This window comes from Lineus longissimus, chromosome 12 (assembly GCF_910592395.1).
Source record: "Lineus longissimus chromosome 12, tnLinLong1.2, whole genome shotgun sequence".
NCBI classification, from domain to species: Eukaryota; Metazoa; Nemertea; class Pilidiophora; order Heteronemertea; family Lineidae; genus Lineus; species Lineus longissimus.
Window position 1 is genome coordinate 16884707 of NC_088319.1, and position 13232 is coordinate 16897938.

The following is a 13232-nucleotide window of genomic DNA, read 5'->3' on the forward strand; positions in this document are numbered from 1 at the left end:
GACAGGCTATAATAATGGTGTCACCACAAGGAAGGCAGATGAGCAAGGATTCGGAGGACTGTTTTCACTCCATGATGTGAGAGAGAAAGTTAGAGTGTCTTCGGCTGAACAGCCGACCCAGACATGGTCGCACCCTTGCCTCCGCCCTTCAGAGACACCCAAAGACCTACGTTAGACAAACGCGTCGTTGTCGGCCCCTGCGAGTATCCTCCACTGATTTTTATGATCCTGATATTCATAAAGTATTGATAATCACCTATAAATCCATCTCATAGATTATGATAATCGTTTAAGGACCCACCGGGGAATTACCATGCGGGGTCAGTCTATTTCACGCGCTTGCCACCACCAACTCGGCGGAGGCTTGGGTGTGCCGTGACTTCTTTCACAATACTCAGAACCTTCTGCCAAGATTTCAGGAAGGTCAAAACCTTTATCTTGTTAATGAAAATATGAACGATTAACCACGCTTCAGGCGGGGTAGTTTTGAATAATGCTGCCTCTTCTAAACGGCATTATGTCGCGTAAAGGTGTGACCCGCATCGGGCCAGAGTTGTGCTAGAAGTGCCATGACCACCCGAAAATCTGTCGGCGTTCGTTTATTATCATGTAATGGTTGCCCCTATCAAATAAATCTGGTGAAAGGCACGAACAGTTATTTGTTATCAAATTTAATTGTGTAGATTGCTATATTGAATATTGTATAGATTGATGCTGTATTCATATATCGTTCAAAACGAAAACTGTAGTAATTTGATCTGATATGTCATAACCAATAGAAACGTCGCTCATTTTGCGTTTACTTATTCAAAAACACCTGGTTTTGACATTGGTTTGTATAAACATCAGTCAGTTAATCATTATCTACAGCGCTAATTTTCTCATTAATTTTGCCATGGGTGGGAATGTGCCGGGTAAATTCCGACGGCAATGTAACGAGGTGAGCGGTATCTCAACACCTGCGAATGATACCATGATACCAAGAGTACTGGCGAGTTTAGACGACAGTTCAGTGGCTTCCGAGCATGCGCATTCCACTGCCCAGCATCACGGCCACATATTCTCCATCGCGTTTAAGGGAATAACAACCATTTGGACATTACTTCAGTTGTATAAGGTAGGATACGTGACTTCTTTTTTGTTGTGGAGGAGAGGTGTCCATTGTATAACGTCCCATTCAGTCATCTAGTATCGTGAATGAACAAACCAGTCGACTCAAGATGAAAACGTGGAAAGTTAAAAATACTGCACATGCCTTGCCTTCTGTTTAGACAACTCATTTCCAAACAATACCTCGTGCAATGATTTCTATAACCATTTACGCCATCTTCTTTACATCAATATGGCGGATAGCGCAAGCGCGTTGCGCATTGATCGAACTAACGCCCTGCACATGTGCAGAGACAGCATTCGGCCACTTCATTAAGTGTTCAAATCGTGGACTAACTTCGGTACCAGATTGGAAAAAACCCGTCTACAATATGACGTCACCTAAACGCAGTAATGTCATCAAAGAACTCAATTTGAGTAGGAACTATATTCGTGTGATTCCGCAAGAATGGCTCGCAAGGTTCAATGTCAAAGTGGCCATTCTTGATTACAATCCCCTTCGAAATTTGAACAGTCGGTCATTCGATGGGGCGGTTTCATTGGTACGTCTCCATTTGAACCACTGCAACCTTTCAGTAGTGCCACCTATTTTGAAAGAGCTACAGCAGTTGCGCTCTCTTTACCTTGCTGGAAACCGAATTGGTTTCATTGCAATCAATACATTTTCATTTGCCACGGGATTACTAGTGTTAGACCTCAGTGGAAATCCGTTGGTTTTTACACTGGACATGTTTGTGGGATTGACAAATCTGAATACTCTCTACATCGCGGAGGTAGGAGTCACAGAAGTACCACGTGACGAACTGTCGTCGTTGCGCAAACTCAGGAACCTACTATTGGACCGAAACAACATCAAGGTACTGAAAGCGACGTCTTTCATTGGCCTGCCAAAATTGGCGAACCAGTTTTTCAGCTTCGAGAAAAACGGTTTGACGAACATTTCCGCCGACTCCTTCCAGAAACAGCCGAAGCCTTTCAGTTTGAAACTTGATTCAAATTTGATTGGTTCGTTGGATTTTCTTGGAGCAGACGGATCGCCTTGTGCTTTTGAAGGATCTGATATATCGCTCGTCGACAATCCAATTCACTGTGATTGTGATGTGTATGATCAACTAAAGTATCAGGTGGTCACAGTTCTGGGGAGCTGCGCCACACCACAGAAGTACCAAGGTTCGAATCTTCATTACGTACCGGGTTTGGAACACACGCCCTTCAGTGGAAACCCATTTTTAAGTGCGGCAGGTGGGGAGTGCAAGGACGCGATGCCAGGTCAAAGGTTTGATTGTAAATGCGACTCCTGGCGGAAGAAGGAGGAGTATCAATCTCGGAAGGGAAAATGTCCGATTTCCAACGTTGGAAGTATAATTTCAATCGGAATCAAATACAGGGCATTTGTAATCATATCTTGCATATTTGGATTGTCCCACGTCATTGCAGGACTTCACCTTTTTCAAGTTGTTGTCTGGTAATTAAATCTTTCAACCCACAAGTGAGGTCGGCACCTTCCGCTACCCATCAACAGGGCTAGTAGCGATGTAGCGGATGTAGCGAACGCAGCACTGAAAAGGATAAACAGTGAATTGAATACAATGTGGGATGATTTCTTATTGGCATCCCTGTGACATTCTCTATTTGGCAGAAGACACAGTGTAGTGCACACACGTTTTAGATTCGTTTCCGTCTTGGCCCGATCGTCTAAAAAGAGAGCAGCACGATGGATGAGACGAAAAAAAACGTTTCAGGCATTCACGATCCCTCGTGCTGCCCCCTTGTGAGAAGATCACGTACCAACATATTGCTCATGCTCGAAAACAACCACTGCTGGTTTAAGACAGTTCCCTGCGATTAGTGTCGTGCGCATCCCGAAGAGGACGTCACCAGAATATTAATAGGGACAATCGCAGTATGAGGAGCCTCTTCAGAATTAGTGTGTGTTCGTGACTGGTCACAGATCAAATGCTGCCGGACAAGGATGATTTAGGATGAGTGACACGAGTGCGAACCTATTGATTCCCGTTCCAATTGATCTGATTTCACCTTCGGGTCATTTGATAAACAGTGGAAAGTCGACGTCTCATACTTTATAATCTTATCTGCTACATGATTACGTGAAACATGCCTTCATTGGTTCTTATATCACCTTAATTATTTACAGGTGATAAAATACAAGTTATCGTTTTGAAATAGTGTTGGTCTTCGTAATTTGTATATACGTAAAAAACTATGAGTCAAGCTTGTACGATAAGCTTGAATAATAAGTAACGAATGAAACATGACCCTGTGCCCTTGTGCATAATAGTCAACCGCAGATGGCCAATTCAACCCTCTGCTCCTGCCAATAGGCCTCCTTTAAGCGTACCTTGATGACCCTGCGGTTCTCAGTTTTGAGGTTCATGGAAATCGTCTGAATAGTCGGGTTTTCAGCGCGCTATTTCCATTCTCAGTTCACGCGGAACATTGTCCTCACCGTCTTTGTTGTGACCCTGAAAACAGTGGGGATGCTGTCAAAACCACTGATGTTAGCCCGACCGACAGGTCGTATCACCCCGCCCGTCACCAAACCTGTCACTCGTGGTCGCGCAAGAGATGACGCGACCTCGCCCGCAGCCAGTGCCGTGGTAACGCCGTGCTTGCGAAGCGCGCTGAGCATAGCGCGTACAATATTTGTAGATAACAGGCGCGAGGTTAGATAAGTGTGAAAATCTGTCATTTTAAGCGGGATACATTTCGAGCTCAGCTGGCTTGGGCTAAACGTGTTTTATCAATTTTGCTGTAGATTTTCGATTCTTGTCATGAATTCTACCTCATGTGTCTCACGGATGGCTTTCCTGGTGTTATTGGCGTGTCAAGTTGTAGTTTTTGGACGAAAACTTGAACGTAAGTGGAAGATAACATTTTCTGATTTCTCCCAAATTAGGGCCTAACAATGTCTTCCCAACAGCGTGTCAATGAAACATTGTATATGACAATGATTGGTGATAAAGATACAAACATGTGTGACAATAGTGTGTCTTTTAGTCATTAAAGGTGGCCCACTACTCCAATCATAGATGTTTTATCCGCATGGTTTGGGGCTCTAAGGGTAAGGCGCGCATTAGATTTCTTTAAAAATTATATAGGCTATACTAAAAGTTTATTGATGCATAATGACACCAATCAAAATCCGACATTTATCGCTGGACCTTGATAAGAAAATAACGTGTAGGCCTATGTATATCATTTAGCATGTTCACACAAGATTAGCGAAGTTGAGATCCCGATACCGTTTACTCTCTCACGCCAGAGATATGGTTTATTTAGTTAAGTAATTTAGCGATTGTAATGTTAGTAGGAGCAAACTAGAGACTCCGAAGGAATTCTACGCTGTCGACGAAAAGCGTCCTATATCTATCACTTGAGCGTACCGGGAATCGAACCCGGGACATCAGAGGAGACAGGCGCTGAAATTCCCTCTGCGCTACTCCACAGATAAATATTGTAATGCCAACAATGTCAAGAATTTATAAATCCACATGCAATCGTATAGGCATATCAATGCAGGTTAACGTTATGTATGACAGCTTCTCTCTCGGTCACCGTATGTCACAATCACATCTTATGGCTTCAATGCCAATGGAATAAACGACACGTTTTCATCACTACGATATCGATCAATAAAGCTGGAATCGATCCGTTTGTTGTTAATAGAGAGTTTTCGCTATCCCGTTCCGCCGAGAAATTCACCGGGAATCGGGGATTATGCGTATGACGTCATCAATTTTCGGGGAGTTTTCCCCGTTCTCGAAATCGGAATTCGTCATTCAGGCTTTGGTTCCCGCTTGCTCATCCCGAGAACTGATCAAGATCAATTGAGATACAATTGCAGCAAATATGGCAAATATGTGGGATACACTTGCGGTAAGGCAACCCTTTTATACACAAAAAATCATCAGGCAACTATACAATTGTTTGAAAAGTCGATAAAAGTTGAGGATAGCCGAGATTGAGCCAGCGGACGGCACCACCCAAAGCGAGCTCACGTACACACGTACACTGCATGCATGCGAAATTTTGCAAGACACTGAGCATCGCTGAGTTTGTCTAGGTTAAAACGAGGCCAGTTTGGGTTATAAGTACTCTCTCTCCTTTCGTAAGCCAAATGGTCCATCGCAAACTGTAATAAATCGTCATCTTCATGCTCAATTGCAATGTTGATCAAATTGCGCGCCATGATTATCGTTTCCATGACAGCGAACAGTGCAGCCATCTATTGACGCATATCGGATGTCGGACGGGAATGCGAAACCGTTTTTTACGTTTCCGAGAACGGGAACGGGAACGAGAACCGTTCTCGGCGGATTGGTTCCCGGACGGGATAGCGAAAACTCTCTAATATTGCAGGCCTACGTGAACCAAAATCAATCAAATAGAACTTGTATGCAAGCACTCGCTATCAATCGGCAGCCCTCGCCCGACAATGTCCGATTAATTTTCAAGTATATTTTAATGTTGAGCTATATGTTACACCTGCAACTATACTTAATCATACATTGGCATATATCTCAATGATTTCGTGTGTAAACGTGTGGCCATGCAATTTCATAAACTTGATTAATGAAATTTAAAATATGTAAAGGCACGTCGTTAAGGGTTCACCCCTCCACTCATGTAAAGAGATACCTTACACTTGAAATAAACAGGTGGCTGAACATGTGTAGCGAAAACATGTTGCTGTTGGGCACACACTGAAAAACGTGTGTGTCATAATGCAGGCCTACACATTTTGAAGCACATGTTAAAAACAATTACTTTTTTAGCAAAGGCAAAATGGTTAGCCAGCGGTCAGGACGAGCTCATAAAATCATTGAAAATTGCTGAGAACTATGGTGTAGCTAAGAACGTCATCATGTTTCTTGGGGACGGGATGGGCGTCTCCACCGTCACTGCCATGCGGATCTACAAGGGACAAAAGGAAGGCAAGCAAGGAGAGGAGACACAGCTCAACTTTGAGAAGTTCCCGTCCGTAGCCTTGTCAAAGGTAAGTTTTGGCTTATCAACTTTGAAGTCATGAAGCCTTGAGAGTTACTGATCAGAGTAGCAGATTGACGTCTTGAGCCAAAGATAAAATGGGGTACTGAAATTTTTCGTCTACGATCTTGTTTAGAGGCGGTTTCTAGGTCAGGGGCAGGAGTTTCGTGTCCTTAATTTTTAAAAACCGGGCATCTACATAACCACAAGGTGACTAAGTATTGTTACCTGCTATTTGCAAATTGTTTAATGTGGTGAAAATCTGCATAATTCAACAGTCATTCTATTTAAATGATGATAGTTATTGTCCATTGTTCAATGACGAAATTAAACCACCAACTAACCATGTTACCATAATTGAGTGCGATCATCATCGAACGTTATTGTAGCGTCCCACGTCCTAAACCAGATATAATGACAAAGTAGCCGGCACATCCTATCAAACTGCTCCTAGCTCTAAGGAATGATTTTACATGTAGGTTCGGCCACCTAGGAGACAATTGATGAACCAAAAAACTGCTCGCAGTGCACATTCCCGGTCTCTCAGAAACTTGTCTGGAAAAGAGTTCCCCCGAAAAGTCAAAGGGCAACTCATGGGGGCTTTATCCGTGTTCTGCGCATTTCCAGACATACAACACAGACAGGCAGGTAGCCGACTCGGCTGGGACGGCAACAGCCTACCTATGCGGCGCTAAGAGCAGGTATGGGATCATAGCCTACGACGATACGGTCACTGTTGGAGACTGTGCCTCGGCAAGGGAGGATGCGGAGGTCTCGTCGATTTTGGAATGGTCTGCTGCGAAAGGTTAGTCGACGGAAATTTACCTCCATTTCTTTGACATTGCTTCATGATACCTCCTCCAGGTGTAGAAGTCAGAGGTTTACCAATATATATGCATTCTTTCAGGCAAATCAACTGGAGTGGTTTCAACAGCCCGGATAACGCACGCTTCCCCAGCCGCTGCATACGCCAAGTCCTCTCACCGGAACTGGGAAGACGACGCCCAACTACCCGCCTCTGCGAAAGGGAAGTGTAAGGATATCGCCGCCCAACTGATTGAGAGGGGCAAGGATATATCGGTACGTTGAGAATATGACACTCCCTGCATTTGCCAGCGTATCTTCTGTATAGAAGCCATTTTCGTGGTGTGTCTCAGATGTCTGATTGGGCATGACCAGAGTAACACGTCTTATGCATCTGTTTGTAGGTCATCCTTGGGGGAGGAAGGGCGCAGATGATGCCAAAAACTACTTCTGATCCAGAATATACTAGCAAGAAAGGCAACAGACTAGATGGTAGAGATCTTATTGAGGTAAGTCACAGTGATATCTCCTCGCGCGTGATGTTCCACCACAATCAAAAGTGGAAAACATTTAATGAAGCGGAGTGTATGTGTACCCGTTCAGGCCGTGTGAAGTAAACTCAGCTGCCGCAACTTTACTTTCCGACCATCCTTGAAAATTTGTTGACCTGTGTGCAATGCATGTCCTGCCTTGGGTTCGACGACCAAGGGACCAGTCTCGATCTCCGTCCCGTGGTAAAAGTCCACCTCGTCCAAGTACATTGTATATCTGACGACACTGGTTCTCTCGGAACAGTGCAATCTAATGGATTTGATCTTTTTGGGTGCGGAGGGGGTTCGCCAAAGGATGAGAGGTTGCATTTCCTTTTGTGAACCATTGCTTGGACTACTTCTTTCTTTCTTATCTAACTTCTACCTCTGTTCTTCTTACCATATTTTTGAACAACGGAAACGTGGATGGGGACATAATATAAGCCTTCTGTTTCATGTTTCCGACAGGAATGGAAAAAGGATAAAAGCACCCGTGGCAAAGAGGCAAAGTACGTGTGGAATATAGAGGATTTTGATAAGGTGGATCCGAAGAAGACAGACTTTCTGATGGGTAAGCTCGTTGAATACCATTCTCGCATTACAGGGTCATCCATAAGGTCATCTTGCACGTAAATGAAGTTATGTTGAAGATGTTGGTGACCGATTTCCATCGTTCTTGAGTGTAAATTGAGCTGCAGGGCACACCGGCGAACGATGATTTCTAAAAGGGTTCATGACCATGAAGACATAGCTCGCCGGCGTGTCCGCATACCGTGTAGCTCTTTGCAAACTCCGCTAGAAAGTGTCAGTCTGTCGGCAGTCAAGCTACATTCCCGTGGTAAGAATTGCCTTAAAATGGCTCACGAGAAGGCACGCAAGGACACATGTGATACATTTAGAGTTGCAGACTGATGAGTAGAGTATGAAATAGGTCAGATGTTTAACTTGGTAACGTAGTCGCGTAGGAATATGATTTACCCGTTCAGTTATTCAACTTTCAGGTCTGTTTGAGCCGTCTCACATGCAGTACGAACTGGATCGTGTCAACGGTGGGAATAAAGAGCCCAGTCTGGCCGAGCTGACGAGTAAAGCCATCAAAATGCTGCAAAAGAATGACAAGGGGTATTTCTTGTTCGTCGAAGGTGCGTTTGGTGATACGTGATTGTACATAAGGGAGACGTAAATGGTTGGTTTCGGATCATGACAGACAGAATGGGTGTCAATGTGTAGAATAGCTCCTCTCATTTTTACAGTGGAAAGACACTGGTTTCTCATGCATGTACAACAAAGAATACATGACAAGAACCTTACGACACTACGTAACCATGCAACTTCATATACATTGGATTTGACATTGATAAAAAAACTTAGGCATCCATAGGCTTCTGGTCAGCGGGATTACCACTCCGAGTCAGCGGAAGAATTTTGTCACTAGAAACGAAATATTAGGTTGAAATGTGCTCCATGGTACTGATGGTCCATCCCGAGGAAGTCAGGAGTTGATGCTCTCTTCTACTACAGCCTGCACACAGATGTTTGGGCAAACTTTCCCTGGTTCTCACAGGATGCTGGAAATCAGGATGAATACCTGCTTGAAATGTTAAATTATCTCTTTTTTCTAGGTGGTAGGATTGACCACGCTCACCACGAAGGCATTGCCCGATACGCGATAGAGGACGGTATAGCCTTCGAGGCGGCAGTCCAGGCAGCCATCGACCTGACTGATATGAGGGACACACTGATCGTTGTCACTGCTGACCACTCGCATACGATGGTCCTCTCTGGATACCCGAGTCGGGGTCACCCGTTATTCGGTAAGCCATTCCTTCATGTGGTTTCCAAACAGGTTGTGCCCCTAATGCCTTTCCAACATTTCCTTTGTGGACTAACAATCTATCGGTTGGCGATGGAGTGGGGAAAACACAACTTGACAAGATTCATTCCTGGCGGGGAGCTCTCCTGTGCTTATGGATATCGCCATTTATTTGCCTTGCGTCAGCGAAAGCAAATGCAACCCTTTCCACATACATGTAGTTCGGATTCGAGATACTTGTAGCGTCATGTTTGTTGAACCATGTTGATGACCTCTGGCCACAAATAGGCCCAGGTCCCGTTGTTGTCCCCCTCAGCCTGCGGGATACTAAGCTGACAGCTGTCAAATACTTATTTCTTTTATCAAAATATTTCACACGAAACTTAATCATATTTTTCAGATATAACTGACTACGCGAATGGGACCGACGGCATGCCCTTTACATCTGTCCTATATGGGAATGGTCCTGGTTACGAGATTACACCGGCAGGCAGGGCTAACCTCACAGACAAAGACACCGGTAAAGATTTTTAAGGAGGACTTTAAGGAGCCAAACTCCTTCTAGCCTTGTTGCGGGGCCTCATAGGGAGTATGATCCCAATCATCCTGACTCTCATGGTTTTATATCATTTGGATGTTGATGAGATGTTTAAACCTTAGTGGTGAAGATATCTGTAGTCATGAAAGGGACATGTTGAATAGAAGAAAATAGGTAATGATGCTTTCGACCATGTCTCCTATTGCCCTTGATACATGATTTCCAAATGAGAGAATCATAGAAATCGCCGTACAAAGACATGTGCATTGAGTTGGTTTTATTACCTTCATCTGTTTTTCAGAGGACCCGCACTACAAGCAGCAAGCAGCCGTCCCCCTTGGATCCGAAACACATGGAGGCGAAGACGTCACAATCTACGCCCAAGGACCAATGTCGCATCTCTTCCATGGTGTCCATGAACAACACTACATTGCCCACGTCATGGGCTACGCCGCCTGCGTTGGCCCAAATCAGGACCATTGCACCAGACCGGAAGTTGTGCGGATCGGTGATGGATTGATTTGCATGACGCAATCGGATATGATGTCATCGAAAGGGACCGCATCAAAAGTATCGACTGTTTTGACAATACTCAGCATGTTACTTTACAAACTATGCTTATGACGGGCATTTGAATTTATTTATTGGTGATTTGCCATATGTGATCAGTCATGTTATACCTGTTTTTTGGTTGAAGCTGCGCCTCGATCGCCTGTACTTGAAGTGGTCTCAAATCAAAAACCCAAATATCAAGTGGTTTGAAAGTTGTTGCAATATGACTGATGACGTATTGCGCCGTGGCAAGGGTTTTATGGTGATAGGGGAAAAGCCTGGTGGTCTTTTGATACCCAGTCTTGGTGAAGGATTCCGCATTTTTCTTAGAAGGAGCGTTACTGCGGCCAGCCTCTGTTGAGACCTTCATATAGTGCTAAGGTACACTGAAAATCTGTTCATTGAAAAAGGGCTACTCTAAGATAAAAACAGCCATTGTTATGAGGTCCGTGTTTGTGTTATGTTATAATTTTCTATATCATATCAACTGTAAAAACCACCGAACAATGTGTAATTATCCATACTTCATCTCGGCTAATCTTGAGTCCTCAGGGCACAGCGAATCAACAGTTTTCGAAAGTACTATACATACTTTGACATAAATGCGGATTGATCATGCAAAGTCTTCAATCAGCAGACGAGTAGTCTTGACTACCCTTTCAGTGCTTATGCGACCGGTTCGTCTAAGGTCAAGGTCGACTGAAGGTCGGGGTGAGAGGGCGAGGCAAGGTTGGTAAGACCTGGTGAAGGAAGCTTTCCGGCTAAGGTGAAGATGGATGAAGGTAGGGGTGAGAGGCTAGGTGGCGGTACTTTATCCTGATGGCAGTCATTTTAATTAAAAAGCAACTAAGTTGACTTCAGGGTACCACACACCTCCACTCGTGAAGCACGGTGCTCATTTCATTCAATTTGGTGTCAATTCGAATAGATTCTGAGCTAGACAGCAATGTGGTAGATGACAATTCTGAAATTGTTACCCAACCCAAAAATAGTAAAAAAGCAACTAAGTTGACTTCAGGGTACCACACACTTCCACTCGAGAAGCACGGTGCTCATTTCATTCAAATGTCAATTCGAATAGATTCTGAGCTAGACAGCAATGTGGTAGATGACAATTCTGAAATTGTTACCCAACACAAAAATAGTGCAGCATTAATACTGGAGCACGTGTTGAGTAACAGATTTTAACGCCAAATACTGACAACGGGCGCCAACTGTCATAAATACCCAGTTACTCTTAAGCGCGTGTTGGACTAATCCATATCTTCTTTCCAAGCTAATTATGACGATAGCGCTCACAGCCTTAGGGACACTATCCAGTTTCCTTCTGCTGCTTGTTGTCTTTTTCTATCGACGAGGCCGAGAGAAGTTACCGCTGTACAAGTCATCCGCTCGCAGGTATACATCTCTGGGGGAGGAGGACGGAGACATCTAAGCGGTGCGTAACAACGAGCAATCGCTGCTTTCTTGGTGTAGAATCTTTGAATCCTCCGGTTTATTGGCCAATCAGAAGCCGTCTATCATGTTTCTTAGCAGGGGGAGCAGAGAAGGTTTCCGATTGGCCTGGGCAGGTGGCCTCTGATTGACCAATACAGACACTGGGGAAGTATCAAAAATCTTGCTTGAGGAAGATTATGATTGGTCTCCTTTTAAGATTTTCTGTGGTGGATCAGGTTCTTTGTCTCGGCTTTCAGTACTTTTCTTTACTGAAAGACTCTTTTACGAACTTACCAAAAAACTATTTGGTCAAACGAGTCACATGCTCGGCATATGAGACGAAAATGTTGATTGTTTAAACGAGAACGAAGCTGTTGTGCAAAGTTTATTCTGTGTTGAGAAGACGAATGAATGTTATTTTCAGCATCGGGTGTTTCCGTACTGCTTCGAGATTGTTCGAGTATCAACAATCGGAAGAGGAAACCGGCGGCAAAAGACGTGACTGGAGCTGGATGTACGTAACTGCCGAGTTGCTAGCCCTGCGTATTGATAGAACAAATGCTGCAAATACAAATATTATATGATGTTTAATGGACATGTTATTGACAGTGTGATAATTGGACAACTTGTATTTCGTGGTGTACTCAATACATGTACATGTATTACAAAATAACATCAAATATGTTTCAATAACAATGCACCTTGATCCGTATTAGGACATAAGGGTAGAGTGAATTCTCGAGGGGACTATATATTCTTTCACACTGGAGAGGTGATAACTCGCGAATGGCAATCATGACGAAATGTAGAGGAGATGAACCTATTGCCAGTCTGGAACGTAGTGGATATCTATACCCAGCATTTTGGAATGAATATCCGAAAGCCTTGATAAAAACGTACACCGTACACCTATATTGTCCATAGTGTTAAGTGTAGAAATCTGTCCTCTTTCAGACTGATCTAAACATCTCCAACTAGTGATAGTATGATCTCGATATTCAAATAGTACATTTGATGTTTCTTTTGCAATCGCTATGATGTAAATACTGAAATGAAAAATGAAATGCTCAATGTAAAACTAATTAATAGTTAATTACGACGTGTATCTGGATTTATGGCTTATTGAGACGATTTAATAAATTCATTTTTTTGTGATAGATACCTTGTTATTTTCATTAGTTCTGGCAATTATTACAAATCTATTCAGGAATATTGACAGCACAGACTATGAAACAATTTTGTTACAAAGCTACAGTTCGATCTGAGTTGGTATCATGAATGAAGCGCTATGTCCAATACCGAAGAGTTCCAAAGCCATTTGATTTGGTGTGGACTGTATTATACGCGCCGGTCACCGATCCAAAGGTTGACCGCGCTCGACGTTGCTTAACTTCCACTCTGGGGCCAACGCGCCAACCACTAGGCCATAAAGGAATTCCCT

The 13232-nt window shown here is 43.7% G+C and overlaps 1 protein-coding gene across 1 annotated transcript; it reads left to right on the plus strand.

The window, feature by feature from the left end:
- The first annotated feature begins 3839 nt into the window (after positions 1-3839).
- LOC135497003 (alkaline phosphatase, tissue-nonspecific isozyme-like) lies at positions 3840-12896 on the plus strand. The gene is made up of 12 exons (XM_064786626.1): positions 3840-3987; positions 5907-6127; positions 6745-6922; positions 7025-7197; positions 7326-7430; positions 7920-8022; positions 8453-8593; positions 9074-9265; positions 9665-9784; positions 10104-10372; positions 11631-11792; positions 12216-12896. The coding sequence occupies exons 1-11, from the start codon at positions 3903-3905 to the stop codon at positions 11787-11789; spliced, it is 1746 nt and encodes a 581-aa protein (XP_064642696.1). The 5' UTR covers positions 3840-3902; the 3' UTR covers positions 11790-11792; positions 12216-12896.
- Positions 12897-13232: the final 336 nt, after the last annotated feature.

Bases quoted from the DNA above. Each gene is read 5' to 3' on its own strand.
- LOC135497003 (XM_064786626.1), top strand. From the start codon at position 3,903: ATGAATTCTACCTCATGTGTCTCACGGATGGCTTTCCTGGTGTTATTG. The intron at 3,988-5,906 runs GTAAGTGGAAGA...TTACTTTTTTAG, and splicing joins TTTTGGACGAAAACTTGAAC to CAAAGGCAAAATGGTTAGCC. The intron at 8,023-8,452 runs GTAAGCTCGTTG...TTCAACTTTCAG, and splicing joins GAAGACAGACTTTCTGATGG to GTCTGTTTGAGCCGTCTCAC.